This window comes from Neolamprologus multifasciatus, chromosome 23 (assembly GCF_963576455.1).
Source record: "Neolamprologus multifasciatus chromosome 23, fNeoMul1.2, whole genome shotgun sequence".
Taxonomy (NCBI): domain Eukaryota; kingdom Metazoa; phylum Chordata; class Actinopteri; order Cichliformes; family Cichlidae; genus Neolamprologus; species Neolamprologus multifasciatus.
The window spans coordinates 36,273,773-36,298,595 of record NC_140460.1 but is presented as its reverse complement, the minus strand read 5'-3'; the positions used below and the strand labels follow the sequence as shown (position 1 = coordinate 36,298,595).

The following is a 24,823-nucleotide window of genomic DNA, read 5'->3' as shown; positions in this document are numbered from 1 at the left end:
CGTAGATGAGCGGCAGATAAAACCCATCAAATCATTTTCATTTTGCCCAAAAACATGTTTTTTGTTTTTTGCTGTTGTTGCCATTATTATTACAACAGTTACTAACATTATTATGAATATCAGGGTGCTCCAACTGCTCTAATAAATCAAGTATTTCAAATTCTTATAATTAGAGGATATCAAAAGACTTTTCAAAATGTCTCATTTTTTTAAATCACCTTGTACGGTTTCTCGGCTGATAGCATCAGAGCAACACAATGCAATAATTTGCTTCTGAATAAAATAAACTCCACAGCGTCACCTCGAATTCTGGCTAGTAACACAATAACTGAACAGACCGAGCAGTTCTGGTGTTTCACAAAGAGGCGCAGCATTAATGCTGCAGAGGGTCTTCTCACACCAAGACAAAAGTGAAACAAAGGGAGAACTGCGTGCTCTCTGACTCAAGGCTTGTCGACATTGGAACTTGTTAAAGTGCGATGCTGAAAAGTTGTGTAAGGCCCTGATGATGAATGAAATTCTTCACAAACAACCCTGAGAAACAGAAAAAGGATCATTAGAAACAAGTTTGATGAAAGGCGTCAGCGACCTTCAGAATTCTGCATAATATTCATCCCACTTAACATCCCTCAATGACCTTTGTATAATCAACACTGTGTTCTTGGTTTGAATTCAGACGTATGTTTGCTGCTACACTTTGTTACTATAGAAACAGATTCTCGCACAAGGAGAAATGTCTGGCCTTGTCAGGTAATTACACACTGAGGGCAGCTTTCCTTTTATGCCTCCATCAGCCTGCTGCTTCAAACCCTCACAGCTGAGGAAATGGAATCAAACTCTAATGGCTGCACGCCTCCGCCCCAAAACACCTGATCAGATTAGACTCCGCTTCGGAAAACGGCAGCATCCTTCACGCAGTGATGGACAGAGAATTTAGCCGCACGACTTCCATCAAAACAACAACAAAACAAACTTCAAAAACTTCAGAACTACATCATATTTATTCTGTTTTGGCTTAAGTTGAGTACAGAATTTATTTTATTACCTGCAGGGCTGCAGACTGTCAGACTCAAAGAACTAGCTGTTTGGTTTTATGCGTTTCGGTCTCGCTATGAATAAAACTTCACGCGTCCTTCAAGTAGCAAACCAGGCAACCTGACAGCTACTGTGAGAGGCCTCAGGACACTTGCTCTGAAGCCTTTTCTTCATTAATTCTCTAATAATATTAAAACTGCATGTACAGAATCGCTGGCTTATCTCATAAAAACTGCTTGAAAGGTTTGCCAATTTTCCTTCAAAGTAAAAGCAAAAAATAAAACAACTTTTATTTTTAAGTAAACTTCTTCCACGGCCTTCACTTATGCCGTGTCCGTCACTTCTGTGTCTGCTCCACAGATTGTAAACAAGCTGAATTAAGCCGGCCAGCAGTCTGTCACCTTCTGCGGTGAAAACTTTCCCGAACACTCCACCACAAAGTCCTAAATGTCAGGACCTTTCAAGTGAGAGATCGTCACTGATTTTAGAGCTCAAGTCAAACTGAAAGTCAAACACAAAGAGCCTGACGCAGATTCTGACTCATTTCAGTCAGTCACTTGCTCAGAGGTGCCAAATTCCCGGTCTTTATCAGAAGTGTGTAGTATTTCTGAATTTGTAGCAAGATCTTACAGCTAACCACAAAGCAGACCCGGCGCAGACATCGAGTACACCCTGTGGTACGAGGTGGTTATTTACATGTTTTGGTTTTACTGTATTCTGTCCTCTAAGGCCATCTGCAGGTCTTTGCATAGACAAACGGAGCTTAATATGCAGCATGGTACACTCATTCAAAAACAAATTAAGCCTCAGAGAGTGAGCAGGATACGTTAACCTTAAATCACTGAATGCACAACAAACAGCGTCGTGGACCGTTACAAATAAGCACATGTGAGCTTCAGATCAATTGCTGCCAGAGGCCCCTGCTTAGTGTTTTATGTGAACCCATTTCACTCCTACAACTCAGTCTTCCATCAAGCCAGCTACATGCAGCCACAGTGAGGCTGAAACTTGGACCATTTTGCTTTCAAAATAAAAGCTTCCTTTTTATGCTTGTCTAACACTAAAATTATATAAATAGCACGTGAGTGTCCAAGTTTACCAAGTTGCTTTATTATATTTGTTGAACATTTTAAAAGTTGCATGCATCTTCTACACAAAGCAAAAAGGAAAACTGCAGTTAGTTTTAACTCATGTTTCCAAAGTCCGTTCTCGTGTCAGTGACAGTAAAAGTGTAGAGGTGATGTCGTCTTTCGTGCTTTCACTGACTTTTTGTACCTGAGCCTTTTTTTCTGGGGATGCCTGCTGTTTGTCAAAGCAATGTTTTTCTTCAATCTGATTTCATGAGAAAAGAAATCAGATTTACACATATTTATCCTGCAGTGACCACACAACAACAATGTACAGTGCATGACAGAACAGACCATCCATACCATAAAACAGTCACTGTTTAACAGATTTCCACAGTAACAATGTAATGCTGGGAATTACTTAACTTCCTGCCTGTGGAAGAAACCACTCATCTCCTTTCTAATTTTCCTCCTCCAAGGGTCGACTGTCACCTTCACACCATGTTTATCTGTACATACTCTTTACCCCAGGGTCCAGCGTTTAACCTAAACCTAAGATAAATAGACTCTGCTTGTATTAAATAAACTCCACTGCATATCAGTGCCATTTATGACATGAGGAAATGACACATCTTTACAGTTAGACTAAACTGAACGTGGTGATTTATACAAAACTATTCTAACCCGTGTTACAGCGTAAAACTATTGAACTGAGTCTATTTTGATTAACACTAATAGAAAATTGTGCTCAATCATGATCTTATCATTGTTCATACGTGTGAATCATTTCACATTATTATGAAAACCTCAGCTGTCACTTGGAAACTCAGCTAAAGCATCCAAGAAAATGCTGCAAAGTAAAACTTAATGTATTTTATCCCTGATTTCTTTATGAATAAACCATCTTTCTACATCGTGTCTTTATTCCCTCCAAGATCTGAGAACATTTTTGAATTGGTTAGAGCCCAAACAATATTAGCGATTTGCTGATACACTTGTTGATATGCTGATAAATGAAAACTTAAAGCAGTGACTGGAGAAACACTCTTCAACCATGCCATGAGTGTTGATTTTACATTGTTTTCCCACCAGAGGGCACTGTGCAACATCTCTGTAGGCAACAGGTCTTTGCGCCAATCAGCTGGCTGTTGTTTCCAGCATCAGGAAGATTATAAACCACTTGTCCTGACAATAGAACATCATCATTTTTAAATTGCACTCATTATTTTAGCAATGACTCATAAACGATGCCTGAAAAACCCCACCATTCTGTCCAATTAATTAGCAGATTATAATGTGCAGATTATTACAGATGCACTCGGGACTGAAGCCTATAAAAACAAAAAGCATAAGGAGAAACCATTCCCCCCATTCCAATGTTTCTTTTCTTTCCTTAAAGTAAGCGTTACTGTTGATGTAGCTATTCATTTGTCTGCTATCATTTTGTCGTCCTTTTAATTTGAAAACTGCTAACCGGAAGTATGTTTTTGGTATAGTTTTTTGGGGGGAGGGGGGGGGTGTTGTGCTCCAAGTCTATAAAAAAGATGATACTCTCCATGAAGAGCTCATAATCAGCGTGGGGCGCCATGTCGTGTTGCGAGTGTAAAGTCACGCAGGACACGGGGCATGGCAGCATCCTCTACAGCATCCTCAACAGAGACGCTCTGTGCCCGCAGGCGCGCGAGGGCACGACCGCTGCGCACCGGTGTTGCTCCTGCGCGTCCATGAGGAAGCTGGCGGCCATTCGGGCTCCACAGTCCGTGATCAGAGCAGCCTGCGAGGTGCTGCTCAAAACTTTCAGGTTCGTGAAAAACGTGCCGTGTTTTCGGGGTTTGCCAGCCGATGACCAGCTCCGACTCGTGCGCAACAGCTGGGCGCCCCTGCTGCTCTTGGGCTTGGTGCAGGACTCCGTGGACTTCGACACCGTGGAGACGCAGAAGCCCAGTCTGTTACACGAGATTCTGACGCACGACGCGGACCGACGAGAGCGCACTGCCGGTGCCGCTCAACACCCTGGGGTGCCTCTCTGTGATGTGCAGAGTATCCAGATGTTTCTGGTGAAGTGCCGAGGACTCACTATCACCGTCAAAGAACACGCGTTTCTGAAAGGAGCGATACTGTTCACCCCGGGTAAGATTACACCCGCACTCAGGCACGAGTGACCCACACGGCTTTGTGTCATAACCCTGCTCTGATAAATATACCGGGTTGAACTAGACCTAAATCTTCCTCTTACTACAAGACACACACAAACACACACACCTCTAACAGCATTACACACCAACGCATTTATACAGCTGTGGATTCAGGGTGGGTGAACAGTGATTATTTAAGCAGCCCAACATGTCTCCCTGTCTGTGTCCGCCTTGTTAAAGTGCCTGAGCTGGAGTGTCAGGAGTACATCCACGCGCTTCAGAGGGAGGCTGAGCGCGCGCTTTATGAGCAGGTGGGGAACCGGGGGAACGCGAGCCGGTCCGGCAAGCTTCGCGTGGTCCTGAGCACCCTGCGCGCCGTGGACCCGGACGCGGTGGCGGGACTGTTCCTGAGACCGGTGACTGGGACTAGCAGCATCGACGAACACGTGCTTGCTATGTTTTGTGAGAGGTAAACAGTGGGACTGAATAGCAGACGCATTTCATGCAACCATGTTCTAGACTGCTACACTTTCACCGTCAGAACGTCTAATGAACTGCTCTGCTGCACATCATGATTTTTATGTTTGTGTGTGGACACCGAGGACAACAGCACATACAGTGACCTTAATAAATGACAGTGATTACCTTCTAGGATCTGTTTGTTTTTGCTTGCTACATTAGGAGGCAGTATTATTCAGACGGGAGCAAACGAATCCCCTAATGGTTCTAAAGAGACTCCACAATGAGACAGCAGACATCCTCAGTAAGAACATACTGCAGTCAAGCTTTTCCCTCCACCTTCAGCTTGACATACACATCAAAAACATCCAGGTCAGACCCTAAAAATCATCCGCGGCTTGAAATCAGTGATATTAAAGCATTCATGAAAATCAGATCCAACGAGAGAGAGAAACAACTAATGACAGCAGACAAACACTGCAAACCTCTGCCACAGCTGACAGTTCACTCCACCTCAAGGTGGTTTTCTGAATTGCTTCCTGTTCCTTGAGAACACCAACATGATGGCTCCCAAACGTTCCTATTCTAATTTCATTTCGGCAAAATCTTCATGCAGATCTGTCAGTATCTTTTTAGAGCAACTGAAAGAGGCAGCCTAATCACATAACTGTTTTTAGAACATATAGCTGCTTCACTCACTGCTTCAGACACAAAGTTAAAGCAAAAGGATAGGACCAATGTTTCTATCCTCCAAGTCTGGCATGTAGCCCACTGAATTGTGTTAAGTTATTTTTTTGGAATGACAAAAAATATACTGAATATTAGGGCTGTGCGATATGACCAAAATCTCATATCCCGATATAAGACATCTATCGTCCGATAACGATATAAATCACAAAAATGTAACATTTTCTGTAAATTATGTAAATCTCGGGCAGCTCGTCTTGCGGGAAGTGTTTCCAGCTGCCCGTCATGTAGCTGGAGTCGAGTGTTTTAACCGATGCATGAAACTATACATTTTTAGACACAAGTTGTAATGGCCGCCGTTTTCTTTGTGAGTATTTATTACACGGCGTGCTGTGGGGAAAAGCCTGTTCTAACATTTGAGTCTAAGGTTTATTTTTTAGCACCTGACGGCTCTTTTTTAATTCTCATCCGTAAATAATCTGCTCTTTCACGTGATTCAGTTTATTTTGAAAAGTCTCAACAGAATCGTGAGCTTTATTGTGAAAGGTTTATGTGGAACATAAACAAGCAGACACGCGAGGGTGTTACCGTCGTTGTTGCTAACCATAAAGCATAAAAACAGGCGATTGTCCGTCTGTAGTGTGGTTATATAAAATATAAGAGAAAGAGAGAACTTTAAGAAATTAATATAGCCATTACAGTGACCATCAAAACTATGAAAAAAATATTGCCGTAAACAGTTTATTTTGCGACACCACGAAACAAACTATAGCGTAAAATGAAACGATAGACGTTTTTATATCGTCATCCGATATATATCGTTATATCGAACAGCCCTACTGAATATACAGAAGCGTAGAGCTGCCACCCAGGCAAAAGAAAAATACAAGTGTATCACGTTATCACGTGAAAAGTTTATTGTTCTAACAAGATACTTTTCCTGTTTGTACAATATACCTTTCACGTTTGAACAACATAATATTATTACAATATACATAATTATCACGTTCGTACAATATAAATATTATATTGTACGAACGTGATAATTATGTATATTGTAATAACGTGATATTATGTTGTTCAAACGTGAAAGGTATATTCTACAAACAGGAAAAGTATCTTGTTAGAACAATAAACTTTTCACGTTATAACGTGATACACTTGTATTTTTCTTTTGCCTGGGTGGCAGCTCTACGCTTCCGTATGAATATGCTACTATACTAAATGGGGAAAAAAAATCATTTCTAAAAAATACACGACCATCACACCATCATTTTAATGCCCTGTAGCACATTTAAACAACAGAAGTCACCCAAAGTACTTTTATATTCCAGGTCTCCAAAACACATCCAATTTCAAAATAAAAGCTGAAATGTGCATTTTATTGTGGAAAGTAAAAATGACAGTGATTTAGTTGTTATTAAAATGTGTTTGGAGTTTGCAATTGATGACGATTCATGCCGTAAACCGTGATCGTCCCTACAAGCTGCATTTATAAGTTAGTAGTATTCGTATCGGCATCAGTAATACTGGCCCTATATTTACTTGGTATCAGACCTATAGCATAATTTACAGTATTGAACAGCACTAATAATCACCCATGACTTTCTGACATAAATATTTCACTTTTTAAAGATTGTCTACGTAAACCAAAGTGTATCTATAATTAGAATTACAGAGTAGCTTGATGCAATGTTTTTCCCAAACTCATGAACTCCTATTATCATATCCGAATTCACACATACGCGGTCCATCATCAACAAAAGGTACGGGTGTCAATTAAAACATCTGTCAGCTTAGAAAGTAACACACCGGTGGTTTGGGCTCCATCTCTCTCCTCCGACAGCTTTGGTAAACACGTCTCCGCTCAGCGAGAAGCCGCTTGATGCCTCGTTTTTATTAATAGGAACCGGCGCCGAGCGGCTTCTCGTCTCCCTCCTGCTCCCAGGTGTCACGGGATGCTGCTACCTGAGAAAAAACCCCCAGCTGGAATTAAAGCGCACATAATGATGCTGCAGATTCTCCCTCCTGAGGCACTGCACACTCTGTGTTCATAATGTGAATTAACATTTCCTGTTGAATCATCTCCCCCGGTGCACACTTAATTCCAATTTTTGCCTCAGCTGGAAGAAGAGTTCTGTGTTATTTCAAATCCCAGGACTGGGTGTGATTATGACATGATGGCCTGTATTGAACCAGCCGGCTACCGTGTCACATTGTAAAACTGGAGGGGGGGGAAGGTTATCGATCCAACTTGATGGGATAACTTAAGCTGGCTATGATGCATAGAAATTTCCTAATGGGCTATTTTTTTTTTATCTCACAGTCAGAGCCACTTGTCACCATATCCAGGGATCAAAGAAAAAACTTCGATGTTTAGGACGATAACTTGACTGATAGCCGATGCCGATACTTGCACATTTTTTTAAAGCTTATTTTTGTTGGCATTTATTCCTATTTTTGTGGCCTATAAACCAAAGCTCTTCATCACGACACTGTCAAATCTCCAAGGGCAGATAAATATTGGCCACGGTATTGGTAATCCGCTGATCAGTAAGCCTGATATTGGCTGATAGTGATATATCATTCAACCCCTAGCTGAAAATTCTGTTTTGAGATAAACTTCAGAAAGGGGCTTTTAAAAACGTTTTCTTTTTTTTTGGTTAGAGAGCAAGATGACCTTGTCCAGGTATTGGCAGCTCCAAAAAAAGTAAGAGCCAGGCTCTTGTGGTTAAATGAATACAGTTTGAGTTACACAAGACGCAGACAGTCCTTAGAAAAACAGATCTGTGTATCTGCACTTTATGAAACTAAAGAGCCTCTTGAACTACTCCCCCTTATTTTGACCACAGTGATCGTTCGACATTTCAGGGAGTTCATGACTAGAAGCTTTTCAATCTTCAAGGCTGCCGGCTCTGCATTATTAAGAGTCAGGTATCAAAGTCTACAAGCTACCAACTTCACATTTCAGCTCCCACGACAATGAGCGTATGCTGAGCACGTGCTTCTGAGCGTGTTCTCCCGGGTCTTTTCTTTCCTTCAGATACATCCTTTCAAGGCAGCAATAGACATTTTAAGCCTGGCCCCGAGTATCAGCACCACATTGTTCCAAGCATTTGCATCAACAGCCTTTTCTCCTCTCAGCTACCGAGCCGAACACCGGCTAAGCTCGCCTGAGATCACTGCGCTCTCCTTTCGATGCACGATCTCACACCAGAAACAACACAGCTTGTGGGCGTCAGCGTTAAGCCTCAGAAAAACAAACCACTGTCACAGATAATAAGCCGATGCATGTGGACTCCACACAGATTAGACTTTCATGACACACGTAACTTACAAATCAATGATCTGATCGAGGGAAACTCATTAGAAATTAGTGTGATATTAATCAAATCTACAAATCCATCTCGTGCAACCTATTAAATACAGATGCATATCTGCATATCTTATTGTGGTTTTAGGAGCTCGCTGAACATCTTTTGTTTTTGGAAGAAAAGACAGGTTTGTGTAAATAGTTAGCTGTAGAAGTCCTCGTGGTTCTGATAATATAGTATCACATTTTTTAAGGTCCTAAGGAGACAATATAAAGAATACATGAATACACCCTGCCAGGGAGTACCCCGCCTCTCATCCTACAATACGGCAGCCGGGGCAAGGAATAAAATACATGGATGTACTGAATGTGTCCAAGCTGCTGATTATCTAGATTCCAACAGAGGTCCTCCTTCTTAGGCACACCAACGTTTTCAGTGATGAACTACAGTGCGCCCTCAAAGGGAGTACATCAGAGGCACAGCTAAGGTTGAGCAAGCACGTTAGAGAGGTGAGGCTGTGATGTGTAGCAGAGGAACAAAAGGATGCTGAATGTAGTGAAGGAGGACACGCAGAGGGTTGCAGATGATTCACTGTGGTGACAGCTGAAAGCAGTGGTCCTTTAGCAGATCCTTAGAGTTTAGCATATTTCAGCACAATGTGCATCATGTTTCTATTCAGTTTGTCAACTATGTAACCTTCTGCATTTTTAAGCTTTTTCCCAAAATTATTATGCTGTCACAGTTTGTTCTCACTGGTTTCCTGAAGAGAAACATTTCAGTGCTCTCCGTAATTTAAATGTCAGAGTGAAAAAACTAAAAAAAACCTGCTGGTTTTGTTTTTGTTTGTTTTTTTAATATGTGTAAGTTAAACTGGCAAAGTGGCAAACTGCTGATAATAATATACATAACCAGCTGTGTTAATCCAGTTTATTTGTTTGCCAAAATATGGTTTTGAGTCTGAATAACAGACTGCATAAATGCAGAGCAGCCTCTCTGCTCTTTGTTTCCAAACTTCGACTAACTTCAAATAAAAACAAAAAGAGATATTTAGAAGCTCAAATACCTGCTGCTATCCGCCATTTGTCAGCAGGAGCGTCAGCTCATAGAAGACAGCAACACTGACACACCTGACGCTCTTCTCCTGATTACGTAAGCTTAACGCGCATAATTAGCATAATTAGCACAGTAGCTTCTTTCTACTGTGATTTAAATAAAAAATAATAATAAAAAAGTTATACGTTGTTTTTTGTAGTTTTATTTATTTCATATTTATTTATTTTTAGTTTGGTATTTTTTTTCTAAAGTATTTGGGTCATTTTCAGGTGCTTCCCTGTTTAAATTACATTTTCTTAAATCCAATTACCCCTCCCCCCCCAAAAAAACCTCTCAGAACTTAATTCTTTTTTTATTTTTTATTTATTTAAATATATGTATGGTCTACTTCCATGCTGTCACATTATCTGATTTTAGCTTTGCTCACAAAGTATCATCTGTCTTAATTCATGCTTTAATTCAGGTAATTTGATGCAGCACAAATAAAGCTGACGCAGCCCATCCTTCGTGATGAATTGACCCGGTGCCGGGTCTGTTATGCGGATCATCCCCATAATAAAAATCATTTCTCGTTTGGGACAAATTAAAAGGGCGTTTTTTCCACCCCTCGCGTGTAACCGCAGTAGTTTATCTAACAGCAGCGCGCTGCCTCGCAGGGAAATGTGCAGCCCTCCATTCATCACAATTATAGCTTTCAAACGGCGAAAAGATTTCAGCTGGAGCAATTTACTGAAGATGTGTGCGATTTTTATCATGACTCAATGATCTAACCCATCACTCCACTTTTCCCTCATAATGGCTCAAATTGGTTCCTTTGCTCCCGGCATGCCTTGCGAGGATGAGTCTCTGCTAAGGGTGCAGGGCGACAAACGACCAGCAGATGGCAGCGTTTCACTTTGAATGTCCTAAGGTGGCCACTTTGCTGCCTGCAGCTGCTAATTGTGAAACAGATGGATAGAAATTGGCTCAAAATCAGTGTTGCAACATTTGTATTTATATATATGTATATATATTTATGATTCTTATAAGTGGGCATGGTTTCACATACTATTTCTGCTGCCTTCCTTTAAGACATGAAAACAACAGCTTCCTTTGATAAGCCAGCCGCATCCAGAGCTGATCGATACCAGGCACTCACCTCGCAGCGCAGACATCCACACTGCTGCAAAAGTAATAAATAATTAAAGAAAGAGCCACTGTTGCAGGAAGCAGCAGTGAGCTGAAGCCATCAGTGATCCATGATTGGCATCCTACACACACACGCGCACACACACACGCACACACACGCACATGTGCCATCCTGAAAAAGGATGGCACATGTGCGGTAGTTCAGTATGACTCCAAAACTGGGTTAACAGCTGCCTGTATGTACTCTCCCAATGCTTTCAGCTCCATCTCTCTCTCTCAAACAGACACACACACACATACCGCCTCCACCGCCACCTTTCCGCACAGACAATTGGCCCGGTTCTTCGAGTGGAAGGTATGTCACACAGGGCACAGAGCACCAAGCTCGGAGTAACAAGGCCCTGTGGGACACGAGGGGGGGTTGGTATACCTGCCAGAGTGAGTAATACTCTTCACCAGAGTGTGTGTGTGTGTGGAGAGGAGGAAACAAAACATCTGAGCATGAACAGTATGTACATGATCTGCTCTCTATCCCGACCATGTTTTGTTCAGGGATCCTGTTATTGCTGTGACACTGTAACGAAGTGAAAATGATTTCATTTGTGCTTGTGTTTGGGGGGGTGAGGCCCCCCCACCCCCTTTTTTTTCCACAGACACACACCATATGGCAACATGTCAGCTCGGATAAAAACATCTGGCTCCTTTCGGTGTTCGCATATGCACAGATGATTAGAGTGTGGTTCAATGCTATAGACGTGAAGGCCACGGGGAACGTATTATTTCTCTAGTTTGGCACCAGCTCCGTGTGTGTGTGTCTGTGTGAGTGTGTGTCTGTGTGTGTGAGTGCATGACGCAGGATGCAGCTGGCTCCACACGGGGGGAAAAAAGGCACTGACTCATCCAGTCCAGCTACTCTCACCTTCTTCTTCTCCAGCTTTTCTTTTCCATTCTGGGAAAAAAAGAAGTTCACACAGCCGATCTGTCAGAGAAAAAGATTAGATTCAACCATCAATCCTGAAAGTGGTTGTGTTTAAGGCTGGAGATTGATGTGTTTCGATCATTTAGGCGCACACTGATGTCATTTCAGTTTTTTTAAATGTCAAGTGATGTTGTGCTTTAGGTTAAAGTCAGACAAAGGTTTCCGCCTCCACACAGAACTGTGGTGGGATTTAGCAGCAGAGCTAAGACGCCTGCGTGTTAGAGACACGGGTGACGGTGAGTGGTGTCAGGAAACAGCACAAGGTGCAGCAGCACCATCTGAAAACATCTGTGGTTCAATTTCGGGCATCTGCTTTAATCACTGAAGTCGATTGGACGAGACATAACCCAACCCTCTAGGTCCCCAGTGTCTGTCATCCTCTCTCTCGCATGTTGAACATAACAGCAGACAGTCTGGTTCCAGTCCTGTGCAAAAGATTTAAACAACCACTTATTTCTTTATATTTTGCTTCCAAGGAGCCAGGCTTTCTTTGTACATTGGCTGCTTTTGTTTCACTGCATCATTTTGGAGGGATTTTTTTAAAGTTTTGGTTCTTTGTTAAGTCACTCAACACTGATCGATCATTCAAACACAACAACAACACCTAAGTCGAGGGATGAACCAGTGTTGTCTATGCATAACAAATAATTTAGCAAAGAACACTTTGCTTCTAGCAGCTTGTCAGAAACACGTTATTTGTTCTATTTTCTTTAGCTGAATTTATGAAAAATATCAAGGATAAAACATAAAATGGTATTTCTGCACTATTAAGATGAATCCCAAAGAGCTATTAACTGAAAACCTCTCACGTCTCAGCAGGGTGTGCAGCGTGTCCTTAAAAAATATGAGTGAGCTTGACAAAAAAAGAAGTGGCAGATGGACAGTATCTGAAAGTCAAGTCCTTAAGAAATAAAGCACAGGACCTGAGAGATTAATTCTGATTCATCTGCTGTTCATTGAAGTCTCATCAAAAACATTCTCAGTGCAAGGGTCAAAAATCCATTCTTAATGAAGGCAAACAGGGAGAAAAAGCTGAGGTATCCCAGATTATTCCAGAAATTGAGTGAATTTATTAGGTCTGGTGGAGTGATGAACCCTAATGTGGTTCAGGTCAGGATAGAGTGTCTGCAGCCCTCGGTAACACACGGTGGAGGCTGTGTCATGGTTTGTGGCTGCATTTCAGCCAGTGGTGTTGGAGACCCACAATGCAATTCCATCTGGGCAGCACCTCAACAGCTTCATTTTTCAGCATGATTGCAAACGGCACCTGAGTAGAAAAGCACCTAGTGTTACATTATCAGTCATGGATCGGCCTCTGCAGAGCTCAGACCTCAACATTACTGAAGCAACGTGGGATCATGTTGACAGAGAACGGAAGAAAAGGCAGAAACATCCAAAGAAGAGCTTTGAATGCCCTTCAGGAAGTCTGGAGAACTATTCCTGAAGACATGACAAGTGTGACTGTGCTGGAGAATAAATGTCATCATACCAAATATTGACTTTCAGGCTCATTAAATCTGTACAGTTATTTTTATACACTATATTTCCATATACGTTTTCAGATATTTCAATAAATCACTGTTTTCCTAACAAGATATCAAGAAATGTAAATTGCATCAAAGAGCTGGTTGGTTAAATATCCTGTCTGAATGAGCCTGACATTTGCGCCTCCTTCACATAATGCTCTGAAGAGTAAATGCTCCACTTGCGCTATAACAGCTTTAGAGTGCTCCAGAGGTGCTAGCTTCCTACTCCGACAGAAGCTGGAGATATTCCTAATAAATAACAGCTCAACTTCACTATAACATAAGTCTTTCTATTTCATTTGGCTTACAATTGCTCAACCCGAACCAGCTTCTTTTCATTCAAGACGAGTACGCCGGGGCTGAGTAACGCCGTCTGGCAGAATCTTCGTGATTCTCCCCCCGCCCCATGTGCTTTTGGGTTTTTCTCCTTCTCTCCTCCGCTGTTGCTTTGATCACAGCAAACAAGTAAATGGCTACACTACGGGCACAACGCTCTGAGGCAGAGGAGAGTGGGAGAAGAAGAATAAAATAGTGTCTGCTTGCCTCGAAGCATGCCGAAAGACAAAGCATCCGATTTTCTTAGAGACATTAAATGTGACAGTTTTACTCAGCAAACTTGCTTGTAGTTTCCAGTGGACTAATTCCCACTGAAAAAAAAAAGATCCACTTACATAAATGAAGCTGCACCTTTGAATCGTTCCTACAAACAGCCTGACACAGTGACATATATTATTCTCGCTGCAAAAATCGCACTTTGAGTCGAAACAAAAATCCTGAGACGTGTTCAAAAGGTGCTTGATAAATGCGTTTTGTACGTGAGCAACAAATCCATTTCCTGCTCTGCATGTCTGCTGCCAAAAGTGCATTAAGGTCAAACAGCAATCAGGCTATGGAGGGGGGGGGTTAAAGTGTTCCTCAATGCACTGACTTGATTTAGTCTTATTCTAAAATGAGGCCGGTTCTGATTCAGTCTCTGAGTGGAATAAGGAGACTTATTGATTGTTGTTTCAAGGTTTTACGGCAGACGCGAGAGTTATGGCGGTCGGGGCCGTTATCGGCTCTCTGCCAAGAAAAGGGATCCGGGCGTCGTCAGCAAACTATGCCGGCGCTCCATAAACAAAGTGAGCTGGGTGGCATTTTTCTCTTCCTTTCTTCTTTCAGCAAACAAAACCCACTCTGCACACACAGCATACACAACAACTGAGAAGTAACATTACCATAAATGTGGTTTTATTAATAATAACAGTATCTCTTTTAATGAACATTGCAGATACATAATAGAAAATAAATCAGAAAACAGGAAAGACGTCGTCTCACGAGTCGTGAAAGTGCCTGGAATAATTCTGTGCTATATATTGTCGTTGTTATTCATCACCGTTTGTCACCGTGTCACTCGTCAAAACCACGCCAGCCACCAGAAAAGCTCCCAATTTGTCGTTGTGAAACAATAGTACGTATCATCCCCCACCCGCTAAGAAAAAGTTTGCATTCCCACGGCTTCCCAAAAGCTGGAGCGCTGAGCATCGGACTCCAGTCGAAGTCTCTCTTGGATTGGACGCGTAGCATTTCTACTTTGAGAGGCGTTGTGAATAATGACCACCGGTTTTCATGAATATGGCTAGATTGTCTTCATCTTAATCGTCTTATTGTCTTGATTATATTTACACAATGCCACATCAAAGAGCACAATACATTCTAATCCGTGTTACTTTTGGCAGGAGGGGTGGGTGGAGCGGATAAAAGCAGGCCTGGCTCTCAATGATTCGTAGGGTGACTGAAAAAAAAGAGTCAAAATGCAAAATTCTCAGCTTACAGAAAAAATCCAGGTATCATCTGAAATATAGTTTTTGAAAATAGATGGGAGGGGGGGGAAGAACACAAATGTAATTTATTGTTTAAAAATTCATAACATTGCATATTTTATGGCACTAAGTTAAACATCTATGAGATGCTGCAGGTATTTTAGTATGAGGTTAGTTTGTGTGTGTGCGTGAGATCAAATATTACGGCACAGCTGCAGGAGGAGTAAGTGCACAGGCTGCCTTCATGGGTCTGAGTCACAGGCTGCATATAGAAGATGGACATAGCCTTTGCGTCTCAAACGTAAGTGCCAGTGCAGAAAAGCATTCCTGCTAATGGCCAGGTGGAGACGACTCCTCTGGCTGTGAAAAGAACTCGGAAAAAAACGTACCTGTCGCATTAGCTGCACTCTCAGGAAACCTTTATGGTCTCGATCGCTGTTTCAAGATGATTAAATGGAATGTGGGTGAAAAAGTGCCAAATTACAACAACAGTCACCTCAAGGCGCTTTTTACTGCCAGGTGCAGACCCAAATTTGGGAGAAACCCCCCAGAAAATGGAAAGCTTCCTGTCGCCTCTTGTGAGCAAGCACTCGGCGACGGTGGGAAGGAAAAACTCCCTTTTAACAGGAAGAAACCTCTGGCAGTGTGAGCGTTCACGTTCCTCAGTTTCAGATCCATCGCTGGCTTGACTTGCAAAGGTTCGCAACATCACAATACCGACATTTCAAATCTTACTATGACACCGTGCAATGTTACATCGACTACGTGCATCTTTATGATCTGAGTGGATATGCGAGAACAGATCTGAACTGGATGACACTGTACCAGTTTCGTGACTGAGAATGGTAGGTTTTAGCTTGCTTTGGTCTAATGTAGCATCTCTACTGTAGTTATATATAAACTGAGACTGAATTAGCATTTTTTTAAATAAATTCTTGTCACTGTTAAGCATTAATTATATCGTATTTGGAAGGGATCGATTCTAAAAGGCTATTGGTTTTCAGGTGGTTATTGGTCATTAGCTCAAAAAATATAATCCTCTAAATGTTACTTTCATACTAAGAACTACACATCTCATAAGTTAGCACGTTTCTGCACGGTATCTTCCGACTCATTTTGAAATGAAAGGCTTACCGCCGCTGCCCTCTGAGTGAGATGTGCAAGGCCTGTTTTTATTTATCAGAGAGCGCGCCTCAACTCACTTCCACTGACATGGTGGACGGCAATCGAATAACAGCTGTCATCTGAGAGCAAATGAATAACTGAGATTAGCCCTGGACAGCCTTGTTTGGTCCTACAGAGGAAAGCAGGTGGACTTAATGCTTCAGGTGACCGTGGATGTCATGGCTTGCCTCCTCCGTCCGCGCTGACATCATCGATAGCTACTTCCACTGTGAAGCGCCGAGATGAGATCGACAGATGGAACGTAACAAGTCTGCCGAGCTGCTGTGAGCGGTGCGTTTGAAATGCCGAAACTCCCCTCTCCCCCCTTTGTAACGACGAAAACACAAACGTCTTCTGTTTTTTAATATAAGGGTAAGACATTTAGTGAACGACCTATTGATTTTCGTGAGCTATGCAGTTCCACGTAAACGTTTTTCTTATTTTTTTTTCTTTTCCTAGATATTTCCCCAATTCCTTCTGTCAGAAACGTCATAACTTCTCTAAGCAAATATCCCTCAGTTACAAAAATAGACTTTTCTTTTTTCATAAAATAATACACATAATTACTTCTCAGTGATATAATCTTTTTGTTAAGGTAAATAGCAAGGCTGTTTTAAAAGTAAATATTGTGAGAGAAACAGAGATGTGAAGCCTAGCACCATATTCCTCAACCCCCCACCCACCCACCCGCACAGGTACGACTCCTCCGAAAGCATTCGATGAATTAGGGGAACCCACTACCCCCCCACCCCCCTCCCCCCATGTGTTTTCTGGACTCCAAGTTTTGCATATTCTGGTTGAGGCCAGATTCTCAACCCTGAAACTCAAATCCAAATCTTACTCGTCCCCCGAAGGCTCTGACTTGTATTCCCAACCCCATTAAAAATAAAAAGAATCAACCGCCCCCCCCCCCCCCCCCCCAAAAAAAAAAAAAAAAAAAACTTTAGAAACTACACCAGCAAAACAAATGAAAAAAATAAAGGTAACAACGGTTTAACCGACACGTCTCACAGGCCTTCACTGCTTCACTTTTTGTACAAACTGAAAGAAAAGAATAAAGAAAATAAAATAATGAGTCCCAAAGAAAGAAGAAACAAGTCCCAAAACACTGTTGCTACAAAGAATTAGAAAAACGTATGTACAGGACCCTGTATTCCTCGACTCTCGGGGTAAATGATCATAGGTGTTGGCTTGTGTTACGTGAGTGTTTATACAGGCATACAAAAAAAGTTCTCCTTGCTTCTTCTTCTTCTTCTTCTTTTTTTGTTGATGTTCAGTTTCAATAAAAGCTCGTATTGGACAAAAAACAAACAAACAAACAAAAAAGAAAACATTGCCACCACCTCCTCCAGCAGTTTGAAGCCCCTCCCCTCCTTCGGTTGTTTCCTGGTGCAAAATTCAACAGCAGCAAGTAGCTTAGTGCCATTTAGGTTCACCTGGCTCCTTTCAGGGTCTGAGTGCCAGTGGTTAGTCCTCCCTGTGACAGACATCATAAAGATCCACAGTCTACCCCGCCCGGCTCTGTCACCATATAACGCTAGATATACTGGTCTCTCTGGGAAGTAGCGGCAGCATGGCGTTGTTGCCGTGGGCCTCCTCCAGGCTCTGCTGCCGGGGTGACTTGGACTGCGGCCGCTGTCCGTTGATGAGCGTCATGGGGATGTTGCAGTAGGTGTGCTGGTTGCCTAGCGAGGAGAGCGGCGGGAGCGTGCCGCCTTGTGGCAGGTCGTAGTCGTAGCTACGGTAATAGTGTTTCTGCCTCATCTGGGTGTGGCAAGAGTTGTGAAAGGTCGAGCGTAAGTCCGGGTGCGCCGTCGCCATGGCGGTGGAGGTGGCCGCCGCCATGGAGATGGCCGAGACGGTCTGGAGCTCCCCGAAGGGGCCCTGCTCGCTGACGTCCAGCACCTGCTCGTGGGAGATGCTCAGGGGCTCCATGCGCTTGAAGGGCATTTCATACAGCAGCTGCTTCCAGAACTTGGAGTTGAGCTTGTTGCTGGACGGTCCGCGCCACTTGATGACCGTGAGCATCTTGATGGTGTGTTTGAGGGCCTCCACTTCCTGGTAGTTCATGATGCCGCGCAGCTCGGCACACTCGATCAGGATTACTTTGATCTCGCCGGTCACCAGCATGTTGCGCAGCCGCGTCTCCAGCTCAAAGATGCTCCACCCCCTCCGCACCACATAGCTGGGGGTCATGACGATGATGAGCCGCTTGCTCTGGTCCACGCAGCGCGCTACGTCCTCGATGTAGGCTGGATTCACAGACAGAGAGACAGAAAAGTATATCTTTTGATGAATCAGTACGATCATATATAGATATTATTTGTTTCTGTTAGCCAGAGACTGTATATAAAAGATGAATGTAACCTCCTGCTCTAAAAACTGAAGCCTGTGCACAAGTCATCTGCAAACTCATCAGCTAGTCCAGAGCTTTTGGTTTTTGGTGCTTACAGTGTAGCAGATAATGGCTCATTCTTCTACTTTATGCAACAGGCATAATTTATAAATGCAAGTAAATATAAATGATTTAAAGACCTGAGTTATTTTCAAATTCTTGCCTTTAATTTCTAGATTCCATCTCAACAAAACTGTTCTATTTTCCACACAGACCTCAAATCTTTGCTAAAACATGATTGGTCAATAGAACGCGGCCTGCATTGGGTCTACAACTGGAAATGAGGATACTTCTGACTAGGGATGGGTACCGGTATCCGGTGCCATGATGGCACCGGTTCTGACATAAACGGTGCATAAAAGATGCAAACTCAGCAGCCTGCAACAAGTGCTTTAAGGTGATACTGTGGAAAGGAGGTAACACCTGAAATCCGATGAAACACCTGGCGACGCATAGCGTTCTTTTTAAAAGCCGAAAAATGCGCCGTATTTGATAGCTTGCTGCGAGACCTCACACCGAGCGCATCTACTGCAGGTGTGGTGCCTGTTATCGGACGAAGAGTTAGCAACATCCCCCAAAAACCCAAAGAGTAGAGTCCTGGCCCCTATCCTGCCAGTGTAGCAGAAATGATGAGGATGATGATGGCAGCAGCAGCCGTTCTTCTCTGCGTGAGTAGCTTAATGTTGTTCGTGTATACTTTACGTTGAGTAGGCTAACCGCTTATTACATTAATGCATGTAAGGTGAACTAGCAAACATCATCATAGCTACATGCGGCTGTCTTCTTGTTTGATGGCAGATACTCTCTTCACCCTGGCCAAAAAGGCTAAAATGACCAAAGAAAAAGTGGAAAACAGCTAAACATGAGAGGTTTTTGGACAAAGTTTTTGTTTTTTCCATTGTTTAAGCACTGCTTCCAGCCAAGAGTGATACCATATATGCCCCATAGCTGCAGAAAAGGCTAACATTGTTATCTTTTTACAAAAAAAACAGCTGAACATGAGAGGTTTTTGGACCAATTTTGTGTTCTCCATTCTTTAAGCACCGGTTCGAGCACCGTTTAAGCACCGGCACCGTTTCAAAAGTACCGGTTTGGCACCGGTATCAGATAAAACCTAAACGATACCCATCCCTACTTCTGACACTAAAAATCTCATTCCTTGCCTACAGATTATATACATTCATACACTGTTCAGTTTAAGGAACATTTTGAAATCAGATTAGATCTCAGTCAACCTACAGAGGGCAGAATTCACCATCCATCTTTTACACACAGTCCAAATATTAAATCCATTTCTATTTTTAATTGTGCTCATTTATTCAATCGAAACAAACTGTAATTGTACATGAAACTACAGAGAGCTAATATGTGATGAAAATATGCTGAAACACATTACACAGGCTATTTGAAGAACTCTCTTGGCCTCATAGCGGCTTCTTACCCAACAGCTTCCTTTTTATCAAAATTTCAAACAAACAAGTCCAATTACCAGACGAAAAAGTGTGACGTTTGGGGGGCAAAAAAACAACAAAGATCGAAAGCTGAGGACGTGAAACAAACATCACACATCTGACAGATTCTAAAATGTATCGCCGCTAAATTATTCCACCATCTGGCGTCAGGATACTGAGGCATAAAATGCAGATAAAATAGATTTGTGATTATAGATCCTCACTTAAATAAAGAGCTATAGTCCATGCCGCACTTAATAAGAAGATGTACTTTTAGTAACAAGAGGCTTTAGATTTAGAGCTAAGCGACTCTTATCTATCATATACAGTAAATACAGTATTGTGTTTAATCAGCTGTTTGTGTTGTGATGAATGGGAAGAAGTGTTTCCACAGACCTGTCCTCTATGTGTGTGTGTGCAGCTAATGCTTCCTTTTAGCCTTTCTTGGCCGAGACAAAGACCAAGTGTCTCCTGACTGGAAGTTAGACGGGATTAACTGGGCTTTACCTCCCAATCAAAGCCCATGACCCTTGTGTGTGTGTGTATGTGTGTGTGGGAGAAGAGAAATTGTGAGAGTATCTCGGCATGTCTGCTGATCTTTAAGAGACCTGCAGACATGAGAATGAGCTGCTTCTTTCAAGTCGCTCTGCCCGAGGCTTCGCGATGAGAGCGATCTGATTAGAGTAAACTTAGATTTGAAGTCGCTCTTTTCATCGACACGACAAGTTGGTGTCTTTACTGTTTGGTAATTGGTCCTCATGGGCTAATTTGCCACAATGTGTCCCTGAAGCTTAAAGTCCTCACTTTGAGTTTATTCAGTTTAGGTTAAACTAAGTTTCCCCATCTTATCGTGACTAAAACAAACATGAAGGGATAAATAAACGGATACAGTATCATTAGCTAATGAGTAGAAGATTCATTTTAATGTTTTGAATTGATTATAGGGAAAGTAAATCTGCCCTCTCGAGGGTTGCGGCGTGGTAAAACTTTATAGCTTTATAGATTAAATCCCCCCTTTCAGAGATTTTACAAGCTTTACAAACAAACTGTTGCATGAGCAATAATTGATTCACATCTGCATAAAACCTAAATCACACGGGGCAGGAAATCACAGTGGCTCTGCTCTCGATTGTTTGTCTCTGAAAGAAAACAATAATAATGTTAAAAAAGTCTAAAGTGCAAATAGCCCAGATCAATAAGAACAGCTATGTGGGAAATAAATGTCTTCCTACTTTGAGTGTTTTGCAGCAGATGCCCCTCCCACTGCCCCCTAACCAAATGTGTTCACTTCTTTTTACTGCAGTTGGATATTTTGAGCTTGAATACAATTTTTGAAAACATTTTGTGACTGACAACCTCCTGCCCATCTAATTTAAAAAAACACAATAAAGAAACATGCACAGGAAATGAGCTTTGTTTATTCTTATGCATTGGTAACCCTTTATACTAATGGACATAGTTACTTACACAGTTACTAATACGTTTATCAGCTGTTCCAGAATAAGTACTGATCCAGAACTTAAAAATGAAACAATAGGTAAGAGGGAATAATAAGGATATGAACGGTACCGTTACCGATATTTGATGACTTAGAAATTTGAAACGCTGCTATTGGAAGATTTTTTTTTCTCTCTGAGACACATATAACATAAACAGATTATTTATTTTCTCATTCATACCCAACTTGGCTCTGATTAGTTGGCTGCTGTGTTTGTGGTGTTACAAACACACATTAGTTACAGGAAATTTACAGAGCGGTGGACAAACTATGCAATGTCAGCACTCCTGAGAAGGATGAAGGGTGTTTCTAACATCTTCTTTCCTTTTATAATTGTTGCCAGTCGCTATAAATACAGATACTGATAGACTGAAAGATAGCCAATATCAACCAATAATATCGGCCTGTTAATAAATTGGTCAGCTCAACTGATGACGCGCTAACATGTAGTATTTCTCAGCTCAATACTTATTATCTATAGTGAAATTCTGGACCATAGTGACTATAAAAACTTTGAAAAATACTAATTAATGATTAACAAGATGTCGGGCTTCTGATTCCTCATGTTTATGTCCTTTATTGTAAAGTGTTACCAAAGACTGTATAAGCTGCACTCAATGGCTACTACATAACTTTTAAATGCTCTCAAAGATCAAAGATTTATCTAAAAACAAACATTTTTTTCACTCAGAACAATCATGTCAAAACCTTTTAATACAAAGTGCAGCCACAATCACTTTCTACATTACTGATCTGATCAGAAAGTCTTTGTCGGAGTGTGTCGGCACGAGCGTTAAAGATCTGGGGAAGAAGTACCTCTAAGTAGTCTTGTGTCATCCTGGAAATGATCATTGGTGAAACCTAAACATAGATATTTACATTCAAAGGTCGATTAAAAGATTCGCAGAACATTTGTTTACATTAAAAACAATTGTGTGAATGCGGGGACATGGCTCTGGCATAAACTGTGTTTCTCCGCTGATGCGCTGGTAGCGATTGTGAAACGATAAGCGCGCTGATCAGTTTATTCCAGTTTAATATGGGACACGTAGCATAAAAAAGCAAAGGACTTGGACATAGTTCAGCCAAGACTTGTTACTTCTGGTATATGTTAAAAAAATACTCAGTGTGCACTAGATGAGTATGTCAGAAACGTATAAGAGTGGTATAATACGTTCACCCAGCATTACATGTTACAATCAGCAGCTCAGGAGATAGATTGTTGACACATGGTGACGTCCCAAATGGCCAAACTGTGTTTATCTATAGCTGTGGATTACACTTTATTATATCAGCTGTTGAGATGCTAATACATTCCCAATGGGAGCTAAATGTTTATACATAGACATGATAAACCAGCAAGCTGTGCCACCGAGCTGCAACTGTGGCAGATGTACTTCAGATTTCTCTCCATCCTTGCATTTTTATGCCATTTTTCCCATATTACAACAGTCCCCCTGTATGGAGCATGTAATCACAGCAAGAGATTTGGTTTACAACCTTTGCACAATTCCACTGAAGAGGAGCATAATTAGTAATGGTGCTATGTGCAGGAAAGACAGGCAGTTGCAAGTATTCAAACGGATGCTAATAACATCATGAAACCGAGCTCATCTTTGCGATCAGTTAATCAAAGATAAGCACAGGGCACGGTGAGAGGCTCCATTAGAAATATACTGTGGTAAAACATGCATTAATATCCATGCATAAAGAGATTTTTGATTGTACGGCTGACATCGTTACATAGCAGCATGCAGAGGCACACTTTGTATTGAGCTGGATTAGAAACATGGACCGTAATAACAGAGTTGGCTCCGACTGATAATTATGTTGCATATGTGATATAGGTTATTATGCCTCCCACAGGCTTAAAAATGGTGCGGATCATGCACTTTAAATGCTAAAGCAGATAAATAATTAACCAGTATGTACAGCCCTTGTCTAGCATTTCAGTGTTTTATGTTGCCTACTTGAAGTTATAATTTATATACTGTACCTTAATCTACTTATTAGATCAAGAATATACATAAAGTAGAAATATGAAGTGGAATAAAATTGAAGTAAAGTACATGTACTTTATATATCCTGTTGACAACTGGTTGGATCCTCACATTAAAAGTGGCTAAAGTTTCAAATAATTATGCCAAAGTGTCTCTATGTGAGCCAAAAACTCGGGCTTCAGACAACGTTAAACACATGATTTCAAAGGTTTGGTCCTGCTTTGTTCTGTCATAACAGACAGGTCTGTATAACGAGGCAGAGCTTACAAGCACTGACTGCGGAAGCCAGTCGAGGGGCAGCTTATCAGAAGAGACAGCTTGTTTTGGATTGAAATGTGGAATAAAGGTTAAGTTTACGATAAATAAATAAAAGTTGAGATAAATAAGAATTCATTTTTCTGTTTAAATAATCAACAACTGTACAACCAGTTTTTCACTGATCAGTTTTTGTATTGGATTCATTAAAATGTTATGAAAATGTTTAACAGGGGTAGCCGAGCTAAACTGCAGTCGTTTTTTCAGAGGCACTTGTAACATTGCTGGCAAACTTTAAAAGGTTCACTGAATTGTGCTTAAAAATCCTCGTAAGTCGAACCCTCATTCTAAGGTGCCTTTCCAAGATCACCCCCTAAAACAATCACATCGCATCGTATCAAATATTGCACATCATTTCATATTGTATCATATATGCAACCTAAAGATTCTGCACACAGGATTAATGGATACAATTAAATGCCTTTTTTAGTTTTTATAAATAGTGCAAATGGTCCCTGCCTTAGATACAGCTTTTAATACTGGAACACAATTTTCTGACTATGAGCGAAATATTTTGAAGATAACTTAATTCATGGTCCCCTTATAAATAATAAAAAAATTTTATTATTTTAGAATTCTTGTAATAAAATTTTGATCCAGCAGGTTTTTAAAGTGGGTTTGGTTGAGTTTCCCTTCGGGTGGAAGCAGTTAAACAGTCAACCATTTATCCCTTAATTTTCATATGTCACAATCTTGATTCACTATTTTATCCATCTATTCCATTAGCAATCCCTTTCATATTCCCATTTTTGGCGCCCTTTTATTGACTACATGTAGTGCTTAGACGTTACACGAGGAAGTGGTTTCTTTTAGGA

General features: G+C 41.5%; 2 protein-coding genes across 5 annotated transcripts in view; one reads left to right on the top strand and one right to left on the bottom strand.

Annotated features, from left to right (window-relative positions):
* The first annotated feature begins 3,620 nt into the window (after nt 1–3,620).
* Nucleotides 3,621–6,331, top strand: LOC146492088 (nuclear receptor subfamily 0 group B member 1-like). Of its 2 annotated transcripts, XR_014872501.1 has the most exons (3): nt 3,621–4,232; nt 4,478–5,686; nt 5,805–6,331. XR_014872501.1 is itself a non-coding variant. In XM_085152267.1 (2 exons), the coding sequence occupies exons 1-2, from the start codon at nt 3,689–3,691 to the stop codon at nt 4,708–4,710; spliced, it is 777 nt and encodes a 258-aa protein (XP_085008393.1). In that variant the 5' UTR covers nt 3,621–3,688; the 3' UTR covers nt 4,711–6,331. The 2 variants fall into 2 exon arrangements, 1 of the variants encoding a protein (XP_085008393.1); XM_085152267.1 differs by having other exon boundaries at nt 4,478–6,331.
* Nucleotides 6,332–17,276: 10,945 nt separating this feature from the next.
* The window catches only part of LOC146492085 (interleukin-1 receptor accessory protein-like 1-B), a 338,383-nt gene continuing 330,836 nt past the window's right edge, over nt 17,277–24,823 (bottom strand). For 2 of the 3 annotated variants that reach the window (XM_085152263.1, XM_085152264.1), the window contains exons 11-12: nt 22,510–22,554; nt 17,277–18,601 (exon numbers count right to left, since the gene is read on the bottom strand). In XM_085152263.1, coding sequence (XP_085008389.1) covers nt 17,874–18,601; nt 22,510–22,554 — 773 coding nt within the window. In that variant the 3' untranslated portion in view covers nt 17,277–17,873. The remainder of the gene's footprint in view (nt 18,602–22,509; nt 22,555–24,823) is intronic. The other variant, XM_085152265.1, reaches the window with a different exon arrangement.